The sequence below is a fragment of the Coturnix japonica genome, chromosome 2, assembly GCF_054131305.1.
Source record: "Coturnix japonica strain WE chromosome 2, WE-NBRP24, whole genome shotgun sequence".
Classification (NCBI taxonomy): Eukaryota; Metazoa; Chordata; class Aves; order Galliformes; family Phasianidae; genus Coturnix; species Coturnix japonica.
Genome location: NC_140664.1, coordinates 101,411,008 through 101,437,219, shown reverse-complemented (window position 1 = coordinate 101,437,219; position 26,212 = coordinate 101,411,008). Strand labels below are relative to the sequence as shown.

Sequence of the window (26,212 nt, the reverse complement as noted above, 5' to 3'; positions counted from 1 at the left end):
CCACACACGTAGGGACTGGCTTAAACCTATGGGCCACCATGTTTCTCACTAGCCCAATGGGTGCTTGACATGGCTGAAATGCTCACAAGCTGCAAGCGGGGCCATCCCGACACAACACGCCTCCAGGGGACACAAAGGGTGGCTGAAATGCAGCAGTGATAGGCATCTGTGTGGAAATATGTGGTTGGAAGGGAGGAAATGGGGGGTAAAGGTAAGCCATGACCTTGAGTACAAACACAAAGCAAGGCAGAAACTGACTGTGTGAATGAAGCTTTCCTGCTGGCTGATTTAAACCACAGTTAAAGTGGTGATTCAAATCAGCGTAGCTCGCTGTTGTCTTCTCCTCTTAAGTTCCACGTATTTTGTTCATATATAATTAGTAAACTTCCTATGACGTGTCCTGGATTTTAGAGTGTACGTGCAGCCAATGAATGAGGCAATGAAAACGTTGCACTGCTGCTTTTCCATTTAAGCACAAGCAGTAACACCAGCGGAACTCAGCATTAAGTGCCAGTAATGGTGAAATGGTAACAGAAACGCCTCCCTCCTCATCCCAGTCTCAAGCTGGGATGTCAGGAGCAGAATTAGTACTGGTTACACTGCCAACTAGCATGCGGGTCTCCCTCACCAATGTAAAACCTCAGGCTGGCAGAAGCTTGTTCGAGCAGAGCACATTTACTCACAGAAGAAGAACAGGGGGAAAAAAACCACAAGACACCAAATGAATCACATCAGCTGTTGCTTTACATCAAGTATATTTCATAATTGTATGTTAAAATATGTACCCACATCATAAAACACTTTAAAAAAAACAATTATTTTTTTAAACGTTATGTACAATAATGCAAAAATATGCCTAAATACGTATTGAATGCAAAAAAAAAATTAAAATAAACCATTTAATAAAATCTCCCTTCCAATGACACCCTGCTCTTCAATACCTTAAAAATAAAAGGAAAGAGCTCGGTAAACAAACAGGAGTTACAACACAAACTATCAGACAAAAGCAGTGCAAAGCAGACATTTAAGAATGGAGAGGCATCCGATCCAGTCTAAGTTCCAACTGGATTACACCACAACTGCAGGGTCGCTCAGCATATATCACTTGAATTTGGGGTTTAAAAAGTTAGCCTTGTGCTCAAGATTAAGAGGCTGCCCCGGAACTCATTTCCATCGGAGCAAAAAGTTAATGATAATCCAGCTGAGCACCATTTAAACCCCCTTAAACAGGGGTGAATTTCATGGTAAGCAAACATTTCTTGTTCTGTGTAATTCTGCCAAGCACGGAGATCCCGTCCAACAAATAGTACGGACTAAAGTCTACCTGGACAGCTGTGGTGGGAGAGAGACTTGTGCTGTTCCACAGTTGCTTTGTCGTCTCCTTTTTCTGCATCCTTTAGGAAACTGCAAACAAGGCCCTGGGTCTGACCATTTCAGCAAGTCCATTATCTCCTATTTGTGACACTGCAGTTTCATTGGCAATTGTGCTCCTATATATTTCTAGGACTGAATATCTGAATAAAATTAGATGCTTCAGTTGCATGAGAAAATGCTGATCTGGTTCTGACTCGGATGTGCTCAGGTGACTGACATATATCCTATATCTTGCTAGATTAACTGCCCTCAGAGCACAGCCGACCTGTATGTGAAACACAGCTCTTCTTTGTAAAAGCAATCTGAAGAGGTTTCAGTATTGCTCCCTATATGAGAGGTGGCAGGAAGCTCCATTTAAAGACCTGCTTATAAGGCACTGGTGCAGCAAGGTTTGTGACAAACATGGTTTTATAATTTCTCCTTTCCAACTATTGAAAAGTTATGTCCATTAAATCAATCATAAATAGCAATAAAAACACATTAGAAAAGTCCCAAATCAAATAAATCAACTTAGCGTTGAAGCTTAATTTTTAACAGTCCCACTTCAGTGCACACTGTAGGTTCTGCATGGTTGGGTTTTTTTTAATACTCACTGTTGGTTCATGCTCACCCTATATTACAAAAGCCCCCCAACAGAGACACAATGGGCTGAATATCTTCCACTATGGACTGAATATCTCCTACAAACAAGAAATTTTCAGATGACATGATGAAGTTACACGTTAAGCTTACAAATAATGAACAGATAAGAACATAGGGGCACATACTGGCTTACCCACTGTACATACCTATGTAAAGCTTTTCAAGAATAAGAATATACACAAAATATACACTCAATTTGCAAGGTAAAACAGCCCTCAACATCTGATATTTTACAGAGTTACACATTCCTTCTATTAAAATTCCACACATGGAAGAATTCCTGTGCCAGATCCTCTTTGTAAGCGATATGATCACTTCAAGGTAAATTAGTTCTTCATGTATATGTAAGAGAAGCAGGAAAAATCTCAGCCTCTAGTCATCACTGTCACTCCCAGATTCACTCAACTGCAAGTCATTTCCTATGGGAAACAGAAACAACAGAACACAAGAAGTGTGTAGGCACATTTAATTGCAATCAAAGCAAAGTACAGCCACGTGTACACTAGAAGATATAAATAAGCATAAGAACTGAATGCAAACGTCATCTCTTGTTCCCCATGCCCAAGAGCATTAAGAACCGCACAGGGCTCATACGAAGCCTGATCCAGGTCCAACAGAACCACCTGGTCTGCTCCCCAGAGGGAAGACAGCACTCCCTCTGCTAGCAGCTGCAGAAGGCACTCCACAGCCTCCACCCACCAAACTCCTGTATACAGCTCTAGGACCAGGCACTGAGGAATTCCCTGGCTTAATTGACTTTATTAAAATAGACTTCTTTGTTTTAAGGCAGATTGGGTAGCCAGTGTAAGGCCTCCACATGTCAGCAGGCCAGAAAAAATGTTAGAGCCATTGCAGCTCAAAGCTATTGGCTGAAATCAGCTGATACAGGGCGTGAAGGTTAAGGAAGGCCAAGGGCAGCCCTCCAAAGCGCAAAGAGAGATCCAACACAGGAAGGACTGACTGGAAGTGGATCAAACATACAATCTTTGAGCCTGTCTTGCAGACCACTTGTAATCTGGGGAGGTGGATGGGGTAAAAGTGTGCAATAATCATGCTCAAGTTCTGGTTACTGAATCCAGTCCTATGGGCACTCTTCCAAGACGCTGTCCCAAACACAAGTCCTCTGCAAAGCAGCCTCGCAACAGCTACACCCTGGATTTCTTCACCTGCTTTCCTCTTTTGGGGAAATTTGAGTTATGGTCACCAGTGACTTGAATACTCGAGGTCATATTAATCAGAGCAGCAATCACTGCATGAAAAAAAGGAGCTACCTTAACAGCTCCCAAATCCTACACGGGTCAGAGACTTCCAGAAATTCAGTGACCTATGCAGTATTGCAGCCTTGGCCCAAAAGGAGGAGGGAAGAGGCAGCTCACAAACAAAAACAGGGACATGGAAAGAGTCCTGCTGACTTTGCTGAACTTTGGTTTTCACCCAAGTTTCACCTCAGGCATCCACTACTGTCAAGAACACTGACTGGCTTTGCCAATTTTCCTGCAAGCCTCTTCAGTATCATCTGTATAAAAGCCGAACTTCCCTTTCTGAAGCTGGAAACTCTACATTTATCTGCATTTGAACTACACAGTTCCCTCTGTGTGGATTCCAAGAGATGTACTCAAGCTTGCCTCAGGAGAAATTAAAAACAAATTACAATAAATAAGTTGCAGTTTCTTGTAAATGCAGTATTTTAACTCCACTGAACCTGACCCAGAATAAAGCCTAATCTGTGTTTTCACATTAAAATAATTCTCATCATCATATGGTGCACCATATCCACCTGAACTAACGCTCTGCTGTCCACTCTTTCCACTCGGAGGCCTGAATTGAGACTCAGCATGGTCAACACAGGTCACCGTGCTGATGCCCAAAGGTTTTAGATCAGACTGAAGCAATCTTCACAGCTTCAGACACATCTCAGCCTTCTCTTAAACCCCCCTATCTGTCCACATACTTCAGCCAGCGCACCTCCCTGGGATTACTGTTAGGCCAAGTGTACTTCACGGAGCAAGCTTAACATACAAAGTAAGTGATCCCAAGCAGCTTCCCAGAGTAATAAGACAGACAGAAGCCTTTACTTACTGAGCGTGTTCATGAGCTGATTGCTTCCTTGTGGCCTGCTGGTGCCGTTAGCAACAGCATTCCTATTGTTATACTGCTGGTGAGGTGGCTGGGAAGGGGAAACACGTGCCAGCTCTTCCCCCTCACTGCTAGAGCTTTCATCTTCGCTTCCAGATGAGCTTTCTGAGTCCGATGAGCTGCTTCCACTGCTGCTACTCATCTGCTCAATGATTTCAACCTCCGCTCTAAGCTCTGGAATAAAAGGACATTCATGTGGTTGGAACCACAAGTAAAGCCTCGTGGAGTTTGGGAAAGGAATATGAAAATGCAATCGTTTTGTCAAGTAGAATTTATAACAGCAAAATAGCTCAAATGAAAAGAGAGAGTCGGGAAAGAAAAAACAAACAGTCCTGACAGTTTTTTCAACCCAGTTGTTGCAGTTGAAGAAGAGCGAAGTTCAGTGTCATCAAACCTTCATTTCTGTTGTTGTTATTTAGAAACTCAGCAGTGGGGCAGACAAGAACAGCTGAGAACCTTCACACGCTGGGGAGTGGTGACAGTACTTTAACCTGCTATAGAGCTAACGAGTAGTCAGGGAAAATGGACTGCTCTGAAAGTGGCAAGTTATTCAACTCTCACACCTCATTAATGGTTACCTGTGTAAAGTAACAGTAGAATACCACGACTGCCTCATCAGCAAGAGCTGGTGCTGGCTGAACAACCAGTTACTAAGCGGACATTAAGGTAAGTCACAAACCATTCCACACTGTTAAATTTGTAAAAAGTATAAGAAACCATCAAAATTTAGGCTCTCATTGTGCCAGCAGTTGTGCACCCGCAAGGTAAGAACACAGTGCTTGCTCTGGAGAACTCAAAGGGTGAAGAGACAAAGAAGAGACAACACAAGTACAATTGAGCCTACCCAACAAATGGAGAACCAACACTAGGAGTGATTTACCATAGACCAGCCTTGTGAGTTACTCTGACTGAGACAAAACACAGCTCCTGAACTAGGGACATCCCTCCTGATACAGCACAGCCATAGCTTACAAAGCGAGTCCCTCCTTCATGTAAAAATGGCACAGTTTAAGTTCTTGCCGTCTTCAGCCCACACAGGAGTAAGTCTGAGCAACTGGAACTCTTTCTTTTAAAGAAGATCAGTTTTCCTTGGGCTGCTTAACACTTCAGAGTAACAGCTGAGTTTTCAGCCTCCACGTTATTTGCTGGCAGGAGTTACCCCAGCTCAGCAGGTACTGGTTTCAGAAATTAACTTTTCTGTTGCCCGTTTTGAAGCTGCTACTTTTCAATCTCAAAGTTCAGAGCTCAATTTCAAGTGGTATAGATATCCTGAATTAGTGACAAGGACAGCATACTGAAAGAGAATAACTAACTCCAGCCGGGTATTTAGTGATAATGGGGTTGTTCTTCAAATCTACTTCCTGAAGCTAGATCCCTGACTAGGTCAGCTGGGGTTTTTGCACTTCATTAGTATGCCAGGCAAAATTTACCTTTTCATCTTTAAGACACAGCATGAGAGACCATTGGAAGAGGGAGGAAAAATATGCCATTAGGTCAACAGAAGCTGTTATTTTGTACTGTAATGACTTGCTCCCTCAGCCCTTCCCAACACTCTTACCAGCTTTAAGAATCCATTTTGTGGCTGGAGTCTGGTACACGTAAAAATTAGCACTGGTAAGTCACTGTTCTTACCAACCCTTATTTAACATTTCAAATGATAAGCGTTCACTGTGTTCAAGGCTCAGTAAGTCATAGGGGAAAAGTAAACAAGAACAAAAGCACTTTCCCTTTAAATATTTTTTTTCCTAGCTTCATGAAATTTCCACATACTTCTAATAAGGATAAGAATTGTTAGCTGTAAGTTGAATACACTGCTAGAACATTCTGGATTGCAGCAAGCACAATCACATACAGACTGCAGGCCTCAAAGCAAGAAGACTCAATAAATAGGTCTGTAGAAGGATGAGTGAGAATTACACACACATGCTTACTGAGGTAGAGTCTATGGACGAAATGAAGTGTCTCGGTATGTAAATGTGGAAAGAACATAACCAATCCAGAAAGCAGCTTACAAAATGATAGAGGTATTGAAGCATCAGCTAAATGCTTCCTTGCAGTGCCTCCAATTAAAATAGCTGTGCACGTATATACCTGTACCTATATGCTAAGCTGAACAATGAAAAAGTCAGACCTTTCCTAGACCACTTTTTGCTCCTCGAGATCAAGCTCCTCATGTTGATGAGCCTTTAAGGCTTAAAAGATGAGAAGAGTCAGGATGTGCAGCACCCAGCTTTGAGAAAAGCTTTTCATACAGTGCACTTTTGAACATTTGCCTTAATTGAGTCTACATCATCTGAAAAGGCTGACATTGCCAGGGGAATCTTTTGCATCTCTGATGTTACAGCTGTAGGTTTACCTTCAAGAAAAGAAAATGGCTTACTGTTTTATATTGACAGTCCATGATGTTGTTAAAGTAATAATAATAATAATAATTCAACAGCCTTTCTCAGCAGGGCTCTTCTCTCTGTGTATTTCATACCAAATGCCCTAATCTCTTCCAGTAATCATGGCTAAGGGTTCTTGCCTCTTCATTCAAAACCAATAGGCAATGCAGGACTTTTAACTAAAGCCCTAACCTTGGGCTGCAAGAATACCATAGGCTTTTGGAAATAATGTCATTCAGCATTAGGGAGAATAAAGCTGTATGCTTATAGCAGAATACTCACTTTTAATAATGGTATGCAAGCTGGAGAGAAATCAACTTGATATTGGCATTTTGAATATGCAGAGATGGCAGCTAGAAGAGGCAGTACTTCACTGTGAAGTGCAACAATTTTGGTTGAGAAGTCCTTGAGAGTCAAATACTGTTCTGTGGCATAAAACTTACAAGACTACAGCTGCCTTTTAAGTAAATAATATCTGCTCAGATTTTTAAGCACTGAATCTATAGTTTCCAAACCGGATATATATTTATGTGTTTTTTGCACTTAATGTGTGCTTTAATTATGTCAACATTATTACAAACATTTCTGTCGTGGTCAAATACATCTCATAAATAGCAGTAATTTCACATACATAAATGGCTATTGTGGAGCATCTTCGCAAAGGTTAACTGCTTAATGATATTTGATCATAAGTAGCCACGTATTCAAAAGAATAAGCTCTTACCCTCTCTGTTCCTCCTCTCAGGCAGGAGGACAAGATAAAAGCTGTCACAGCAAAAGACTCTTCTAGTGCAGGACCCCATAGACAGTCTCCTAAAGACCTCTCTGCTTGCAGAAAGGACTGGTTTAACTCCCACGTGTTCTGCCCGTGTCCTCAAACACTGCTATTTGAACAGCAGTAAAAAGAGATGGATGCAAGGACCAACTGACCCGGAAGTCTATTTCCCAGCCCATTCGTAAGGGGAGATGAAGAAACACACAGTTGAGGGTAGTGGAGGTAAGCAAAAACCTACACTGAGGCTGGCTTAAAACTATTGTTAAGAATCACAGGGGCTGTGTCTTACCACACCCTTGAACAGGGCATATTGGGAGCAGGGATAGTCACAGTGCCACAAAGATGTTTTCAGTGACCTCCTGTTAGGATTTTAAGTTCTGTGCTGTGTCCATTAAAGAAAAAACACTGAATTTCATCTTTATGTTTTTTGTTTCATACACTGGAGTTAATTCAATCGCAGGAAAAGCCACGGCTTGAACGGAAAGAACACAATCTCTTCACAGCTTAAAATTCTTTAACCATAAAGATACACATAAAAGGACTGAAGACTATCTTACCGCTTCTACATTTAAGTTCTCTTAATTGCTTTCATTATACAATGGTACCACTTCAGCCCTACCTTTGCCAGTACTTTCTCATTACGTAGATGGTTTAGTAATGCTGATGCTCTAGAACAGGTGTGTCCAACCTGCAGGCTGCACACAGCCTGGGGCAGCCAGTAAGAGGCCCCATAAGGCTGTAAGCTTTTAACATTATTATTTGACTTTTAGAGGGTCGACTGCACATAGCTCAAGCACAGACTGAGCAGGCAATGGAACACTGCGGAGGGCACAGCACAGGGCTGACTCTGCCTTTTGCACCACCACACACAAACAGTCAAATTGAAACCTGCACACATTGCACATTACACGTGTTGTGCCGCTTGGCATAACACAGTCATTGCCCATAACAATGCTTCAAACCACCCACACCCGTGTGTGCCTGTGAAGACGTGTGTTTTACAAAGCAGACATGTAAGTTTTCTTATTTAATTATTAAAGTTGGGCTTGTGTTATTTCGTAGAATGATTTAATAAGTTAACATGCTCTCTTTGGAAGAAACACTCAAGTTCTGTAATTTTCAGTGTTTCACAAGTTCACAAGAAGTATAAAAGAGTTGCTGATTTGTTTGTTTGTTTGCTTGTTTTTTATTCCTATGGATTTGGCCACTCATTTTAATGAGTTAAACACGTGTCTTCAAGGTGAAGATCAGCTTATCTATTCTACATTTCAAACCATAGTAGCATTCCAAATGAGACTTAAACTACAGCAAGCTCATGTGATGGCAAATAAATTTATGCCTTTTGATATATTGGCTAAATACAGTCCTGTGAACACTGGAAACTATGCAGCTGTTGTGCTTTCTGTTTTGATAAAGGTTTGAAAATAGGTTTCAAGACTGCCGAAATATCTTTGCGTGTGTGTGTGTGTGTATTTGTGACTCCATTTTCAATCAACATAAATATGTTACCTGTGAACTTTCAAATGAAATACATAGAACTGCAATCAGACATTCAACTTGAAGACAAAATTTGATCACGTCTCTCTTCCAGATTTTTACAAGCTGTATCTGATTAGAGAGAAATACTCCTTGCTTCACAATCACACCTCGCTCACATCATTGCTTTTTGGCTGTACCTACATATATGAACAAATATTTTCAAGGATGAAGCACAGGAAGAGTAAAATTAGATTTAAAATCTCTGATGGACACATGGAGAACTCCCTGAGAATAGCAACCACTGTCATCTAACCAGACACTGATGCGCTGGTTTCACAAAGCCAAGGTAGAATATCCCACTAGTTTCATGTTTTTGTTGCCTTTTTTTGTTTTAATACAAACATATAAAAGAAGTTTTGTTGCCTATATAATATTAACTATGTTATAAGTGTATTTCATATGCAGCCCAAGACAATTCCTCTTCATACAATGCAGCCCAGGTAAGCTGAAAGGTTGGACACCCATGCTTTAGATAATCAATGATGAAAGTGATAAGAAGTGCTGAAAGGTTGAGAAATGCTTAGAAAAATAAAAAGAGCACATACTGGAAGCAGAAAGCAAACTGCCCAGGTATTTGCTCTCCTTCTTTTCAGCCTTTAAGGATTCTCTCTATGAAACAGCAATTCAACACCCTACTTTTAGTGTAAGTCACGTGTTCTTTAGCTTGATTTTGGAAACCAAACTCAATAGATCATTTGTTTGGTGGTACTTCCCAATAGAAGACCATCATGTGGCAAAAAAAAAAAACCAACCCAAAACTGTAACAGTTCTAAATTATGTGACATATTTTTAGATCACTAGAAAATCGTATTTGCAGTACAGATGTCACAACAGACAAATATAATTATTCTGCTGTAAGAACATGAGCTTTACAAATTGCCACATACATGCAGAGGAGTTCCCCCATGGTTAAATATCTTATATTTCATAAATAAAGACACTTAAAATTTACAACTGATTCAGTTTTTAAATTAATATATAACCTGATAGCTTTCTCCTTACCTATTACACAGGAAATAAAAATGGCAATGCAACTAAGGGAACTGTAGCTAACAAACTCTCAGACTTCGATTCTGTCTGCTGACCAGCTTCCAGGTATTGAAAATATTACTGCTGTGAAAGAGTGAAACCAGTCAGCACCTATACAGACACACAGACAGCTTAGCTGTAAAAGTGTCATCTAATGATTATCAAGAACTGAAAAGGAAAAAAAAAAGCCCCACTAAGTAATTAACATAGACTGAAATTAACACAGGCTAAGTCTAAAGGCAAAAGTAGCTATGTGGGATAAGGGAAAAGATCCAGAAATAAAACACTAGTCAAAAGAACAGCCTTAAGAGAATATAATTGTGTCTGGTGCCACACAAGTAACCCCAAAGGAACCAAATAAAAATCTAAATTTAAGACCTTCCTTATTCTGACAGTATTAACTGCAGCAAAATAACGCCAGCGTGAAAGGAAGAACTTGGGCAAAGAAAGTGAGCCCTGCCCACAGTGAAACACTGAGACAATACATTTCCTAAGCAGGAGACTCAGTTGAGGCAATAATCACTTGAAGGGTAAGAACAGCAACTATATGGTAGGTGTGATAAAAGCTAGAGAGAAGCCACGGTAATGGAAGTGCTGGGCTTGTTCTCTCCTTCATCCCTCACCTGATAGCACTGCTTGATATGGCACAGACTCCAGTTCCTGTAATGGGGACACAGTCACTGAGCCTTTCCATCCCCCTGGTAAATGGTTCCAACCTTGCTCTACACAGGGATAACTATTTTTCTTGTTGCCTAACTATATCTTGGATCAGCAGCTTTTGCTGCTGTTGCCTTAGACACCCATATTCAGCCTGTCTAGCATTCAGCTGCAGTAATTTCTACCTTCTGAATTCACACTTCTTTTGTCATCTTTCCAAATTAGAGAAATAGTTTGGAAGAGAGTAGTATAAGCAGCAGTATAAATACCTATATACTGGCAGAAGAGAATAGATAATTCACCTTTAAGATGAGATATAAAGACAACAAACCAACTGTCAAGAACCAGCTTCTAATCCCTGTACATCCTAACATGTTTTTATACATTGTAAGTCGTAGTTTTTATTAAAAACAATCCAAACCCAGAAGTTACACACCCTTCTTTACCTCTCTTAATGTCATCCAGTTGAGGCTCAGGTGAAGGATTATCTTTCAAAGGAGAAGTTTTAGGTCCAGTTGCTGGCTTGGTTGGGGCTCTGAACTGTGGAGGAGGTTGAGATGCTCGGGCAGACTGTTGTTCTATTCGGGCTTGGATCTTACTGCTGCCCTCTGCTCTGAAACAACAACCAGAGACATTGAGCACTACTGTGCATCTGTGTTCAGCTTCTTCAATATCCTGGTGCTAATGCATGATGGGTGACTTCCTTTGAACAACACTCTATGTTGTTCCATTAAGCTGAGCAGTGAGTGACAGGTTTCTGTATGTAACACATGCTTTTGGCAGCAAGTACACCCACTGCAACATCCTTACAAAATGCATTTTCAAACTCAGATGTGTTTCATTGGTACCAAATTTAGTAGCTGAAGAGTAATAAAGGTTTTCTTTTAGCAATCAATATTTGTAATTTTAGAAAAGCATTAGTAACCAGACTAAATTAAACCAACTAGATGATTAAAAAAAATAAATAAAAATCACTCAACAAAATCCTGATGAACATTACCACAGCAAAATACATGTTTTTCTCACTTGCAGTGGTACATTCTCAAACTGAATTCTCTCAGAGGTCAACCTGACTGAAGCAATATGTTTTGCTGACAAACACAGCATACAAGCATTTATTTCCCACTTCTCACTCATTTACCATTATCCCTTTTAACAACAATAAAACAGAAAAAAAACCAAACCCAACAACAGAAAAAAAACCCAGCTTAATATGTTTCCTTAGTGGGAAACTGTCTACAGGATAACGCCGTACTTAGCTGTTCAATCCCAATCAGGTGTTATTTCCTTTTCTGAATCAATGATGTTATTCAGACTGTAGAACAGTCAACATCCTTGGAAGAAAAAAACATACTAAGGTCTCTCTGTGACACACAATAATGAAGTTAAAGTATGGGGTGTATTTATCATACAGCAACAAAGCCTTTGGAAATATGTCTCTACATAGCACAGCATGGAAACAGTATACGTGTATAATAGCTCAGTTTTGGTTCAAGAGGGTCCCAGCTCAGTAGTGTGACACTTTGTGTCTGTAAGCTATTCCCACACAGGAACAAGTAAAAGCAAAAGACTGTTTCCAGTATTAATTATGTTCTTAGAATTACAGAAGACCATATGTAAATAAAATGCAGTTTATCCTCTAGGAATGTAATCAGGATGTTAATGCTAAACACACTGCTCCCATAGTGTCCATGGGTTGCTATAATTGAAGTAGCCATGAAAAAAAATAAAGCCACGACAGGAGACTGAAGGATTTAAAAACATCACTGTCATGTTTTTGTAATGTTGCTGTCAATATTCCACATCATAACATCATGTGCGGTATGGATCATTAAAAGGTTCATACTTGTGGTCTAGTGGTTAAGGATTCAGCCTTTTTTTCCCCCCTCCCTGACTCTGCTTAAGGAAAGCTGAAATGTTTAAACCTTGGGAGAACCAAAACTTAGTGTATCTGAACAGGGTACTGAACACAAGCCCCCCTGGTGCTCCTTTGGCTCCTCTCTGCTTTAAGCTAAATCTGGAATTATCAGCTGGATTTAAATAGCTGGGAATGTAAATCTCACCTGTAAGTGCTCCTATCCAGTGGAGAAGATGCCCTGCCTTTGAGTGACACATGGATGAGTTACCATTACTGACTCAGAGGAGCATTACAATCCATTTACTTTTAACTCAAGGTGTTTTTTGGCAAACTTTCATCCAATTCCTAACAAGCTGCAACCCACGTTCCTATTACTTGTAGCATCTAAAAGCTCTACAGTGCAGCAAAGTGTTTTCTTCTTAAAAAGAAAAAGTATCACACTTGTAGAATTGTTTAAGACCTGCTTCTTCTGGAAACAGCTTTTAGATCTCAGTATCCTGTGGTTCAGTGGTGCTGAAAGCACACACTCCAAAGGTTTCAGGCACTTACAGAACAGCAAGATTACTAAAAAAGTTCCAGCTGCTCACTCTGTAGTGTTTGCACAGCAAGTCTGGATATTGGGGCAGAGAGATTTCCAGCCTCAGCAATTCCAGGCAAAAGCTCACAACTGTTATTTCTTCAGTTCTCCTTTTTTTCTTTTTTCCTTTCATGTCAAAGCTTTGGACTTCTACTCCACTCAATGTGTCATTGATCCAATACTGTGATAAGCGTTTCTTGCTCCTTAATAGTATATTATTAAAGTACCACGACTCCCACAGAAGCTGCAGGGAACAAGCCCATAAAGCCCAACAATCCTTTTGACAGCCTAGTATTTTCATCATCTGTTTCAACTAACCAGAGATTCCTGAAACACATTCCATCTTTCAGTCAGCTTCCAAAGCTTCAAATCATCAGAGATGCTTCACTTCTAACTATAATTACGTCCCTTCAGCGGTGGAAAATTTACGTATTCTTTACTCTTGGATTCACGCTCCCGACAGCTACTTGTGGTTTTTTAAGGCAAGATAATTGGCTGCGTAAAGCTGATAAGGTTTAGTAAACAAACATTATTCCAAAATACAAGATAATTGAGTTCAGGTGTGAAAGACACAATCTGAGCAGGAAACTTCAGCAAGAATAGAATTCAGATGAATAGAATTCATCCTATTAACTCAGCCCAGTCCCCAGCTTTACCTTGTTTTCTTGACTTGAATGCTGCTACTGAGTTTTTCCAGAACATACTCCCCAGTGTCATGATTGATAATAAGCACACAGTCCTTCTGATAGGGCCTTTTATTTCCTTTAAAAACAGTCATTGGAGGAGTTGAACCCTGGTATCAAAGAAAGAGCATATTTTTGTTTGGTTATATTACCCTATCCAAAAGTTTATAAACATGAAGACAAATGAATGCATTCCTTCTGACTAGGGGGCTAAGCAGTTAATAGTTAGTTCCTATTGAAAATACTCGTTCATGAAAAGGGAAAAATACAATTAATGCAGTAGAGCCAACTTCCTCATAGCAACATTATGCCTTTCACCATTTTATGTGCCTATAAAGTGACGAAACACTTCCACAGTTGCCATGATTTACATTTGTTTGCTTTCCTGCCATTAATGTGCATCAAAACACGACATTACAAGACATACAGGAATAAGCTCTCAGCTATGAGTCCTACGAGTCAAATATTAACAATTCAGAATGCAATTCCTTATCCCAACATGGTTAATGAATAGAATATGCTTCAACCTAAAATGGCTTCAGACCTGTAAGGGTGAAAAATGAGAATTTCCAACAGAGATACTGTAAGATGTACAGGTACTATTCAGAAAACATCAAAGTCTTGTGGCAGTCTCATCTTCAAAGGCATTTTACAGTTTTATCACTCCTACATTTAAGCGAAGAAAATAACATTTAAGGCAATAAAAAGTAAGTTGAAAGTCAAAGCCTGCTCCCTGCTGACACATAATTCAGGAAACAAAGAGCAAAATTAACAAAAGCTGATCAAAGTTTGTTGGCCATCACTCTGCTAACCAGGGATCTCTAAGCTCACAAAAGATCATGATTTGGGCTGAAAAATGAGCAGAAATGGAAGCCCTACCTAAGCAATCCTTAACACAGGGCTTCCAGATCCTGCTGATTACAGCACAGAAGAAGGTGGATGAAACAGGTAACGTTAACCAGAGCTATCTGCTAAACACACATGCTTGAGTACAGAGATTCTTCATTTCCCCAGCCATGGTTGTTTATCAAACATGAAAGCTGCTAAATCCATAAGTAGAAATAGTGCTTCAAGTTACCCAAGCAGACAAGGGACACAAAACCAACTCTACTGAACAAATCATTAAACAGAGACACCCCCGGGGATCAGGCAATTTCAAAAAACAAGCTAGAACCTGAATCCAGCTAGCACGCAACTCAGAAGCAAAGCAGGAAGCAAGAAATTCAGTAAACCTTGTAAGAATGAAATGACCTCAGAATTTTTCACTCTTCTTCATTACATTTTGTGTTCCTAAGGTGCATAAGCAATTCTCCCATGGAGCAACATACACACAGTGGCTGCAGTTAGTAACCATCCCTCTGGAGCACACCGCCAGCTGAAAGCCACTCATATACATGGGAATGCAATCAAATTAAACTCATCAGAACAAAGATTTGGAAAGGGGCATTGGGCATTATAAGTGATGTTGTTCAGCACAAAAGCTGAATGAACAGCACAGTTTGCAGCCAATCAAAGATAAATACCATAGCTATTAATCACATCATCACCTGCTCCCAAACAGCACTACTGCACTCACCACTTTTATAGACAAATTAAAGCACGCAAGCTCCTAAATGCGACCAAAGCCATATAAAAGGCAGGAGCAGGGCAAGCAGGCTAAAGCCTTATTCAGCAAGAATTATCACAGCACCATCAGCTACTGATTAAAAATACCTGAGTGCTAAAATAAAGAATCCCACAAGGATCTGAGATGCGGCTTGCAAAGTGACTGCTGCTGCCCTGCAATCAGCAAACTTATCTGCATCTGTGAATTCTTGCTTGTTAGCTTGACACGTAGCGTTATTCAGCTAATAAACAAATCCAGTTCCAGCATGCGAATGCTTTTTCTTTTTTGTTTTGTTTTGGTAAGGCAACCACAAAGCTTTCAAGTACAAAACAGCTGCATCTATAAACAGCTTGAACACTTGTTTTATTACCATTTGACCATCATCCTCACCCAGTAGATATTTATGGCACAGTTTGAGGAGGAAGTGGATGGGAAACTACTTCATTGTTGCTCACTAGAAAACTCCCCCCTGCTCCCATTGATAAAGCTAAAGGCAGGGAACCATCTGTGCTATCTGTGTGTGTTGGAAATAAACATGCCTACAGGCCTAGCTGCAGATTCTGAATAGCACATCCTGACTGAACACACCGTTTCTTTGCTTCTATCCCTTACCTTGCAGCAGTAAAAATGGAAGGAAAGCAAGTAAAGAGCTTCAGCTAAAAGAAGTTGTCCTTTTATACATGTTACACTAAGAAGGAAGGAAAAAAAGAACCAACTGGAGCCCTACAAATAAGACCTTTAACACAGACTCAATCGTACAGACCTCTCCTCACATAACATGCTGCAAGTCTAGCAGCTCAAACACTAAGCCCACCTGTTTCTAGAAAAGACTGAAGTAAAAAATAATAATATATAGGACAGAGTGGAATTACATTGCAAAGAACTTGAATACATTCAATAGCACAGATAGCATTCTTACCGGAATATGCGGCAAAGTGATTGTTACATCATCTCCTTTACCCACTTGGATCTCCCCTTCACAGGACGTATCAATCGATGCCGGCTTAAAATCATCTAAGGAGGAAAACAATTGTGGTTATATCTCTGGGAGTCTTCGGAACTTGGAGCCTTTAGAATTCTCCTTTGCAAAAAGGCAATGCACATTCATTGTTGTTATAGGAAATGCTAAAATACACAGTAGCTTGCACCAGGGGTGGAACAGTACAACAGTACAACCTGTTCATACTCACAGCCTGACACTTGATGATAATAGATGCAAAATTCACCTTTTAAAGTGGAAGTAAATTACCAGACTGTGTCTGAAAGACCAAAAGCAGGCTCCTCCTGACGTGTGATGCTGCACACAGGTGTAAAATTGTACCAAGCGTCTCACAAGAGTATCAGGTCCCAGACCCAGAACCCAGGCTCCTGCCACCTCCAAACCTGAGGACTCCATCTACATCAAAGGCTAATTGGGTGAGACCAGCTCACTGAGCCTCACTGATATTTCTGACTACTAACAGATATCTTGCCTCTGCAACACCTTGAGAAGACACCTTGGCTCCCACCTATGGGGAAAAAAGAAGGTGCTGATGTTCTTTCACCAGGTTCCACACAAGGCTGAAGCTGCTGTAGATGAATGGAGAGCATAACTGAGGTCAGACACTGCTGCAGCTCTAAGCAAAGCCCCACTTTAAATAATTTCTGCTGCACTAATGCATTTGTGTTTAGCATATTTATTTGAACTAAGAACATTTTAACTTCAAAGTATTTCCCCCCTCTGTGATTCTGTCATGCTGCTGATCCATAAAAAACACGTAACATTGTGACAGAGGATTTAGACAGAATGAAATAAGATCAGACAGCTAAGTATTTCTCACAACCAGGCATCCAATTCCAGCATCTCTGGATACGTAGAGGTGCAGTTACAGTCACAACCAAGACTTTTAATTACTGCATTAGTTAAGACATTAATACCTTAGAAAACCCAAATTTTAATTCTACTTTGAAAAGCACGTTTGCTGGGGAAAGAAAACAGCTTGTAATAAATTCTCATTAAGGGGACGTTAACGTCTAATTGAGTTTCACTTTGACAGCACAACAAGCAGAATCAGGCACACTTGACTTAATCCTCATCCCTTAACTGCCAGACCAAATCACATCTTTCACTCTCATCTGCACAATCTATTTCTAGCTATTGTTTCCCACCTACTTGATGTGCAAGCTTGCTAAATAAAATGAACCAGCTGTAGATGAGCCGGCATCTTTGCCAAAGAGGGATCAAGAGCTTCAATGGCACAGCCGCTAAATGAAAAAACACAGCACAGTAAAATACACTTATTCCAAGCAAGCACACAACAAATTGCTTTCATTCTGAAAGCTCATTAGACACCCATGCTTGACTAGTTTTGCCATAGATGGAGAGCACGTATGTCTCTTCAGGTGTAAAACCCCATCCTTTCACCAGAAGTCAAATACTTTTAGATGCGTCTCCCAACCTGGTTCTTCAGTACAGGATTTCATAAGCATCCCAGAAAACAATAAAAGTATTTTAAGGAGGCAGAGACAAATCCAGCCTGCAAAATCCTCTTACTGCAGTTTGCATGAAGAGGATTACAGGAATGATATAATGCTCAGTTCCCGGGCAGATCACCCAAGATCAACAATTAGGAAAGAGAGAAGTTTTAGCCAGAAAAGAGATCTCACTTGAGTGTAACTGACTGAAAATACAGCACATTAAAACCTCTTCTGAAATCAAAACATACTCTTTCAGTTGTAGCCTGAAGTGCTTTGGCTTTGCAACCCCTGGAGAACTTGATTATGAAAGCACTTTACGTTCTAGAAATACACTGCACTGCTATCCGGATACGGCTTGGGTTTAATTTGTGCACTATCAGACGGCATCCTTATTCCTTTGATGGTCGGGCTATTTTAAATCTTTGATTTATAAGTGGGGATTTGCTGGTGCAGCAGAGCTGGCTAGAAGCATCCAGTGTTATATGTAAACAGCTAAATACATCAAATGCATGTTATGGCATTCTTCAACCTGGTGGAACTACGTATGATCAGAGGGGGGGACCACACACAATATAAGCAGACAGAGGCTTCTGTTTGGGGAAATAGCTTTGCTTCAAGCACTGATCATCTCGAGCTCCAAGTTGTTCCTTCAGAGCTCACTTTGACCTCACCAAATGACACACTCACAGCCATGAGACTGCACACCCTGGACTATGCATCACATAACAAAAATCTCTAGCATTAATTGTACCAGTTCCCCACCCAATCAAATAGCAACCAAAATACAACTTCAGGATCATTCTCATTTACTTTTGCTTATTAACTCCTCATTTTTAAGCCCTGGGCCTGCTTATAGAATCATAGGGGTCGGATGGGATCTCTGGAGATGACCAAGCCCAACCACCTGCTAAAGCAGGTTCCCTGCAGTAGGTTGTAAGGATGAAGTAGCAGTTCCTTGAGGATTATTAGGAGACAAAATAGCAATTTCTTGCCCACAGAAATCCAGCAGAGGAATGCAGCGAGCTCCTCTCCCAAACCATCTCCTTAACATGAAACAAAACACATCCAATGCCACAGAAGAACAGTAGGAATGATCTCTGGTGACTTGAAAAATGGCAGATTGCCCCAGTCATTCTAAAACTCTGTTAATGCCAGAGACCATTCCTCAACATTTCTCTCACTCTTCAGAGTTACCACATGTGTGGCAACACTGTGTGAGCCTGAGCCACTTCTCGGCGCTTCCCCATCAAGTGACTTCCCATCTAGATCGCTAGAGGAGGGGTCGTGGGATCATGACGGCAACCACCTCCATCCATTCAAACTTTAAATTCAAACCGCGGCTCCTTGAGCTGGGCCCGCGTTGCCATTAAGGAGAAGGATAAAGGAATACAAGCGGCAAGCCGTGCTTCCACGGAAAACTTCAGAGCCTTCGCCCACTGCCCGCTGAGACCCCGAGGGAGGGGAGGAGGAAAGGGGGATGCTCACGGGGGAAACGGGCGCAGTGAGGAGAAGGGAGAAGGGAGAAGGAAGGGCCGGCGGGAGGCACAGCCGCAGGGAGCGAGGGGCGATGGAGGGGAGGGACCCCCGGGAGGGCGGCGGGCACCGCGCGGCCCACAGCCCCAGCGCCGCCCGGCGGGAAGGGGCTGAGGGCAGGGGGCTCGTCCGCGGGAGGGAGCGGGGCGGGGAGGAAAGACGCGGCTGGGCTAAGCGGGAGGAGAAGGGAGGGCGGTGCTCACAGCGGATGGTATGGAAGGAGGCCTTGGGCCGCCGCTCGAAGCTCTCGCCCAGCTGCAGCGGGTGCTCCTCCTTGTCCAGCAGCGGGTTCGCCGAGCCGTTCATGGCCCCGCACCCCCCCTGTCCCGTCCCGGCCGGTCCCTTCCTCTCCTCCGCCCGCCGTGTGCGCTGCCGCCCCGCGCCCTTCCGGGCGCCGAGTGCAGCCGGGAAAGCGCTCCGGGGCCCACGGCGGCGGGTGCGGAGCGAGCGGCCAGGGGAGCGGGACCGAGCGGGGCCGAGCGGGGCTGCGGGCCCCGGGGAGGGGGAGCGGGCACGGGGGAGGGTCCCCCTCGCTCTCCGCCCTCGGGAGGGCAGGACAGCGCGGGGCACGGGGACAACGCGGCTCAGGAGCCGGCGCCGCGGGTAGCTTGGGCCGGGCAGCGCCGTGCGGGTGTGGGCTGAGCACACATGGAGGGGGGGACGTGTGGTGTGAGTGCTGCCAGGCTGCACCAATTCTGTGGTTTAATTCAGCGTGCTGTCCTGGGTCTGGGTGTTTGCGGCAAGGCAGAGCTTAGAACTACCTTAATGGTTTTGGGATTGGATGTTGGGTTTTTGGGTGGTGCTGCGTGGAGCCAGGAGTTGGTCTCAATGATTCTTATGGGTCCCTTCCAACTCAGGATATTCTGTGATTAGGGATAGGAGCTGGATCCCTCCTCAGCCTACACAGACCCTTTTCATTGCTTCATTTTTCTTAACTCCTGGGTGGAGGGGGGAACAAAAACACTCAAAACAACAAACTGGTTGTTGTTATGGTTATAAGGGTTGTGTATATTTGGGAAGAAGCAGGGAATGAGTGCTGACACAGGCTGGCTTTAAGCATTCTCGTCACCATGCTGGTTTTGCTTTGTTGCCCAAGTATCTTGGTGCTGTAAATGCTGATGTTTATCTCACTGAGCTGAGAAGAGGAAGGAGAAATGCTAACACAAGCACAGATTGCTTTACCATCTTGAATGAGGCTGTCACCTATTTATCACTACTTTTGTCTTAGGTATTGCTAACTGGAGTTCACAAGAACCGAAGTTTTCCTTTTAAGTCAGTTTTAGTGCAAGAAGTTTATAGCTACACCATCTTTCTCCTGGAAGGTGGATTTCTACAATGCATGAAGTAGACCAGTAGATTCTTTTAAGCATTTTCTTTAATTTTTATGTCAGTGGGATTTCATGCTCAGTGTTAGCTTGCATGGAACAGTTCTGAAATTAAGAGAAGTCAGATGGCTTTGCAGTTTGTTATGTACAATAGATTAGCATAAGGCCCTAATCAGTATGCACTGATGCATTGTGACTTTTCCTAATATTTTTCTTTTTTTTTTTCAGTTTCTTTTAGATATTTGGGAATTTTATCTATGTTAAATGATGGAAATGTACACTGAAGGAAAGAAAACCACCCTTGGGTCTTTGGTATTCATATCTGTGTGAAAGATTCTAGGATGTTCCATGAAAACACATCAGCAGATTGCTTAACTACAGTAACAACATCTACTGAAGATGGTGCTTTCCAAACAAAAGGCCCTAATACAAGAATCCTTAGCCCGGAAGAAGCAGAGAGACTGGCAAAACATCAGGTTTTGGTGTCTGACTTCAAACAGCTGAAACTGGAAAAAGAGGCACAAAAGAACTGGGATCTGTTTTACAAAAGAAACAGCACCAACTTCTTCAAAGACAGACACTGGACAACCAGAGAGTTTGAAGAGTTAAAAGCGTGTCTGGAGGTGAGCTCTATGCACTTCCTCTGTGACAGATGGGATTGACTGTTTTCAAATGATTTAATAGTATTTCTAATTAAGCCATGAATTTGGGAGCACTAACATGTTATGTGTGTGGTGCTCTGTGCAGTCCCTCTTATTATCAAAGGTAACACCTCAGAATCAGATGCATCAGATCAATTTAAAATTGACCCACATGGATGGTGAGAATGAAACCTAGAACACTTTTTCTGTGACCTAAATAGACTGTAATGTGATGTTTAGAGTTGGAGCACTTCAAAACACAGCTTTAAGGAAAAGCACCCAGAATTACAAGCTAATTGCAAAACGTTGTTAAGAGGAATAGTTATCTGCATCTGTTGCTCCTTATATCTGAACGAGACAAGGCAGAAATGGTACAACAATCTGTTTAGTCATCTACCCCTCAAGTAATTAAGAAGTATTAATGCGTTCTAAAAAGATGTGTACTTTTACAAAAGTCAAGATTCCTCTTCTGTAATGTGAAGGTTATCCAGTGGATGGCTGCTTTAATTTCCGAATCAATGGTAATTAAACTTGATTATTGCTTTTTATGTACTGATTGAACTGTGTCTCTGCTGATAGAATGAGGAAAACAAAAATGATGTGTTTTTTTCTTGGCTTTCTTCCACCCTAGTTTGCAGACCAGAAACTGACCATTTTGGAAGCGGGCTGTGGGGTTGGAAACTGCTTATTTCCGCTCCTGGAAGAAGATCTGAATATTTTTGCATATGCCTGTGATTTCTCTCCTAGAGCTGTTGAGTATGTGAAGGTTGGTGTGATATTTGGAACTTCTTTTAGAGTCTTAGAAACTTACTCCATTACAAATGATGGAGAGATGGGCTTCCCATATCATCCCTATATGAAAAGTAGAACAGATTTATTCAAGACCTATGTTTCCCATGTCAACTTCTAGTATTACAGTCATATATATGAATGAATGTGTTGCAGACTCTGTTTTTTGGGAGCAATACTATATTTCTGGCTATGGGGTATAAGCAAAATTTCTCAGGCATGGAAGCATCCCTTTATATTTGTTTTATACTTTTTTGATGCAGTGCTGCTGATTCTTGAGTGAAAACATGCTCTTTTTGTTCCTCCAGAAAAACCCCTTATATGATACTGAAAGGTGCAAAGTGTTCCAGTGTGACCTTACCAAAGATGATCTTCTAGAAAATATACCAGCAGATTCTGTGGATGTCGTCACCCTTATATTTGTGCTTTCTGCCATTCATCCTGACAAAATGCATCTTGTATTGAAGAACGTTTACAAGGTAACTCATTAACACTTTATTTAACAGCCTTTAAAGCACCTGTATTCTCTTTAGCTTGAAATCAGTACAGTTTTATTCTGAATCCTGGTCTGGCGTATGTTATAAACACAACAAAATGGTATCTTGTAGCTGTGAGTTTGGCTTTGATGTTGTCTGATACAAATAATGTTCACGGGTTGTTGAAATGAAAAAAAAATAAAGGGCTGACTATAGCAGGACACGGGGAAATGGTTTTAAGTTAAAAGAGGGAAGATTTAGGTTGGATGTTAGGGGGAAGTTCTTCACTAGGAGAGTGGTTAGGCCCTGGAACAGGCTGCCCAGGGAGGTTGTGGATGCCCCGTCCTTGGAGGTGTTCAAGACCAGGTTGGACGGGGCCCTGGGCAACCTGATCTAGTAAAGGTGTATGTTTGGTGGCCCTGCCAGGCAGGCGGGTTGGAACTACATGATCCTTGAGGTCCCTTCCAACCCGGGTCATTCTGTGATTCTGTGAAATGTCTGGTGATGAGGTATAGATGATAGCAAACTGTAACTGACTTCCAGAATATGGAAAGACTTGCAGTTAGGACATTATTGCTATTATTAAACCTGCTTGACCTGCAATGATTTGGAAGTGGAGTGCTTGGAGATTAACAGTAATATAGAGAGACTCAGCACCCTGGGCTGCCTGTGTAGGCTGGTAGGTAAAGATAGGCCCCTCCAGAGGGCAGTTCTAAATGATCACAATCAAATTGGTTTTACATATATATGATCTCAAGTCATATATTGACTGTGGAGAGGCATAGTCAACGTGTATTTTTTATATAAGTGTATGCATGCATTTGGGCTTTTGTATTATCAGATATCCTGCTCATTTTATTATCAGTAGTTAGGAAAAGGAATGTTTCATTTTTTTTTCCCCACATACCTCCTTTCTAAAGTTGAGATTGGTTTGTAGCTCTGGCACCTAAAAAGGCTAATTACTGTTTTCTGTGTGGAAACGTCTGGCTCATTTAACTCACTTGTAGGTTTCTGTACAAATTTGCAAGTTGCAAATATTCATTTTCTCCTTCAACAAATGCAGCTGGCATTGCTGAGGTAGAAAGGTTGCATGGATCAAATATCACCAGTCTGAAAGGGTAGTGATTGTACCTTTCTAAACATCTTCATAGCTCGATTTCTTTATCAAAGAGCAACTTAAACAAAAAAAACTAACACCTGACCTGCAACCCATTTTCCTATAATTGTTCCTTTTTTTTTCCCCCCTTACATTGCACTTTATTTTTCCTTCTTGCATTGAAAAGTTGTGGTTTTCTGTATTTTATTTAGCAGAATTGCGTGCTAGGTGGAACCCTAGCCAGCAAATATAACCCTGTTAGGACTTCATTTTTATTGTTACACCATAGACATTTTTCTTTCCTCTCTGTTTGAAGAGTGTTGCAGAAAGCTTCTTTAATTGTTCAGCACCCAAACAGATATCTTAAAGCGTATTGTGGTGTTCATGGGGAAGAATTTTTTTAAAAGCTAACAATCCACTTTGTATACAACACTTCTGCTGCATGAGGAATTAATTTGAAGTATATATTGCTTGTGTATGGAGCGTGTTAGGATACCTTGTCTTAATTATGTGTGTATAAACATGAATGCATAAATCTACTTTATTACTTTATTTTTACATGACAGATATTAAAACCAGGCAAGTGTGTCTTGTTCAGAGACTACGGACTGTATGATCATGCGATGCTCAGGTTTAAATTTGGCAGCAAACTTGGAGAAAACTTCTATGTTAGGCAAGATGGGACAAGATCCTATTTTTTTACTACAGGTAAGATGTTTTCTATCATCTTCTACTTAAGTTTGATTCAGAGAATTGGTAACATGCCCATAGAATTTTTGTTTCTGCACAGGTGGCTGTCAAATGGTCAAGTACTTCATCTGCCCTCTCTTTTTGTTACTATTTATGGGAGGTTGTTTATTGGATCGACAGGACTTTATGGAGCTGTTGCTTCATTTATATGTTCTATCTTGTAATGAGAGCAGAAGCTTCTAAATTTGTTAGATTTCATTCAGATCTGTTTGTATGAGGGGAAAAAGAACAAAGTTCAGTAAAAGTTCAATAAAAAAAACATTTGTGATGCAATTTTGCTGAGGTTATTTCTGGTTATTCATGAGGTTATTCCTGGTGTGGAAGATTGTCTGCCAATGAAGAGCAGAAACATGACTGAAGGGCTGAGCAGATTGTACCCAGATCCTACTGAAATATCTGTGGTCGTTGTCCTCTCTTTCTTCATGAAGTTGAGGCAAAATAAGGTTTCCATTTGATAAGGTATTTTAAGAGCTTTTCATTTAGTGCTCTCAATGCTTTAGGAAGGATGGTAATTGTTGCAGGTTATTGGCTGCTAAATTGAAGCACAGAGACATGAAGGAATTTGTTAAGACTCTCAAAATGAACTGGGTTTATAGCTCATCTCTTAACTCCCAATTCTTCATGCTAAACTTTAGTGGACCATTACTTCTTCCTATCAAATATAGGGCACTGTGTAATAAAAGCTCAGTGTTTATTTCTGTGGACTCCTTCTTCCAAGTATAAAGCAAAATATAGTCACTGAAGAGACCAATTTGAAGCCAAGTAAATGTTCATATATTATGACATAATGTATTACCTAATTGCTTCTGATATATAAAAGACATCAATCATGTCTGAGATCTTTCTGTTTTTCACAGGACTATGATGAAATCCAAGATAATGCGGGCTATTCTACAGCTTCACTAAAGCATTTCCAGAGCTGTTATTTACTGAGTGATTTTTAATTCCACTTTAACAAATTAGCTCTTAAAAAGAGAATGGGTGCTAAAAGGACCAAATAAGCAATGGACCTATCTATGTAAATTTAAATCCCATTCTTAGAGTGTGTTAGAATATCAATTTCAATTGATGCACAAGTGCTATTTATTAGTTTTTCATTAATGTGGATTCTCTGCTTTAGATGAACGCTCACTGTTTATGGCCAGCCCATGTGTTTTCCTGTTGGGTTTATGATGACAAAAGCCTGCCTTACTGCTGAAGTGAATGGTCTCTCGTGCCCTTCTCACTTTATTCAGTGCAAGTGCAGCAGTCTCCTTGTGCAGAACAGCTTAAAATCTAAAGGCGCGTGGTTTTTCATACTCTAACTCATTGGAACATAAGCTTATAAAAACGCTGGCTAGCGCTTTAAAAATAGCAAAAACATAATTTTTCATCTAATGCTTGTTTTTTTTCTCTTCTAGAGTTCTTGTCTCAGCTCTTCAGGGCAGAGGGATACGAGGAAGTGGTCAATGAATACGTGCACCGAGAAACTGTGAATAGGAAAGAAGAGTTGCGTGTTCCAAGAGTTTTTCTTCAAAGCAAATTTCAAAAGCCTTTCAGTAAGACATAAGTTCTTACTGATTATCAATAGCATCAGTGATAGCACATAGTGTTTCCTTGTGGGTGTTCAGCTGTTTGGTAAACCATAAATGACTGCATCCTCTTGGTTTTCATCCTCGGATATGAAATATGAATGTTAATTCTAATTAAAACTTAAGATGGTTTTGCAAAGCAGGAAACTTGATGAGTACCTGTATTCCTGTTTTTAAGGTAAATCCTCTGCAGCACTGTTGGAATATCAGATGATATAGACTAAAAAATGTTTAATTTGAAGTTCTAGCTTTTATTATTAACTGGCACAATTGTTATTTCCCTTTTTATTAAAAGCTATTTTTATTAAAAGCTA

General features: G+C 41.0%; 2 protein-coding genes across 6 annotated transcripts; one reads left to right on the top strand and one right to left on the bottom strand.

The window, feature by feature from the left end:
- Nucleotides 1-738: 738 nt before the first annotated feature.
- Nucleotides 739-19,609, bottom strand: EAF1 (ELL associated factor 1). The gene is made up of 6 exons (XM_015854032.2): nt 19,454-19,609; nt 16,180-16,274; nt 13,628-13,764; nt 10,983-11,149; nt 4,096-4,326; nt 739-2,435 (listed from the first exon to the last, which is right to left on the bottom strand). Exons 1-6 carry the CDS (start codon nt 19,554-19,556, stop codon nt 2,389-2,391), a joined length of 780 nt encoding a protein of 259 aa, XP_015709518.1. The 5' UTR covers nt 19,557-19,609; the 3' UTR covers nt 739-2,388.
- Nucleotides 19,431-26,212, top strand: METTL6 (methyltransferase 6, tRNA N3-cytidine). Of its 5 annotated transcripts, none has more exons than XM_015854037.2 (6): nt 19,431-19,461; nt 20,804-21,198; nt 21,848-21,982; nt 22,314-22,484; nt 24,144-24,285; nt 25,728-26,212. In XM_015854037.2, the coding sequence occupies exons 2-6, from the start codon at nt 20,917-20,919 to the stop codon at nt 25,874-25,876; spliced, it is 879 nt and encodes a 292-aa protein (XP_015709523.2). In that variant the 5' UTR covers nt 19,431-19,461; nt 20,804-20,916; the 3' UTR covers nt 25,877-26,212. The 5 variants fall into 5 exon arrangements, with proteins under 5 accessions (XP_015709523.2, XP_015709520.2, XP_032298265.2 ...); XM_015854034.2 differs by having other exon boundaries at nt 19,431-19,686; XM_032442374.2 differs by having other exon boundaries at nt 19,431-19,686; nt 24,633-26,212.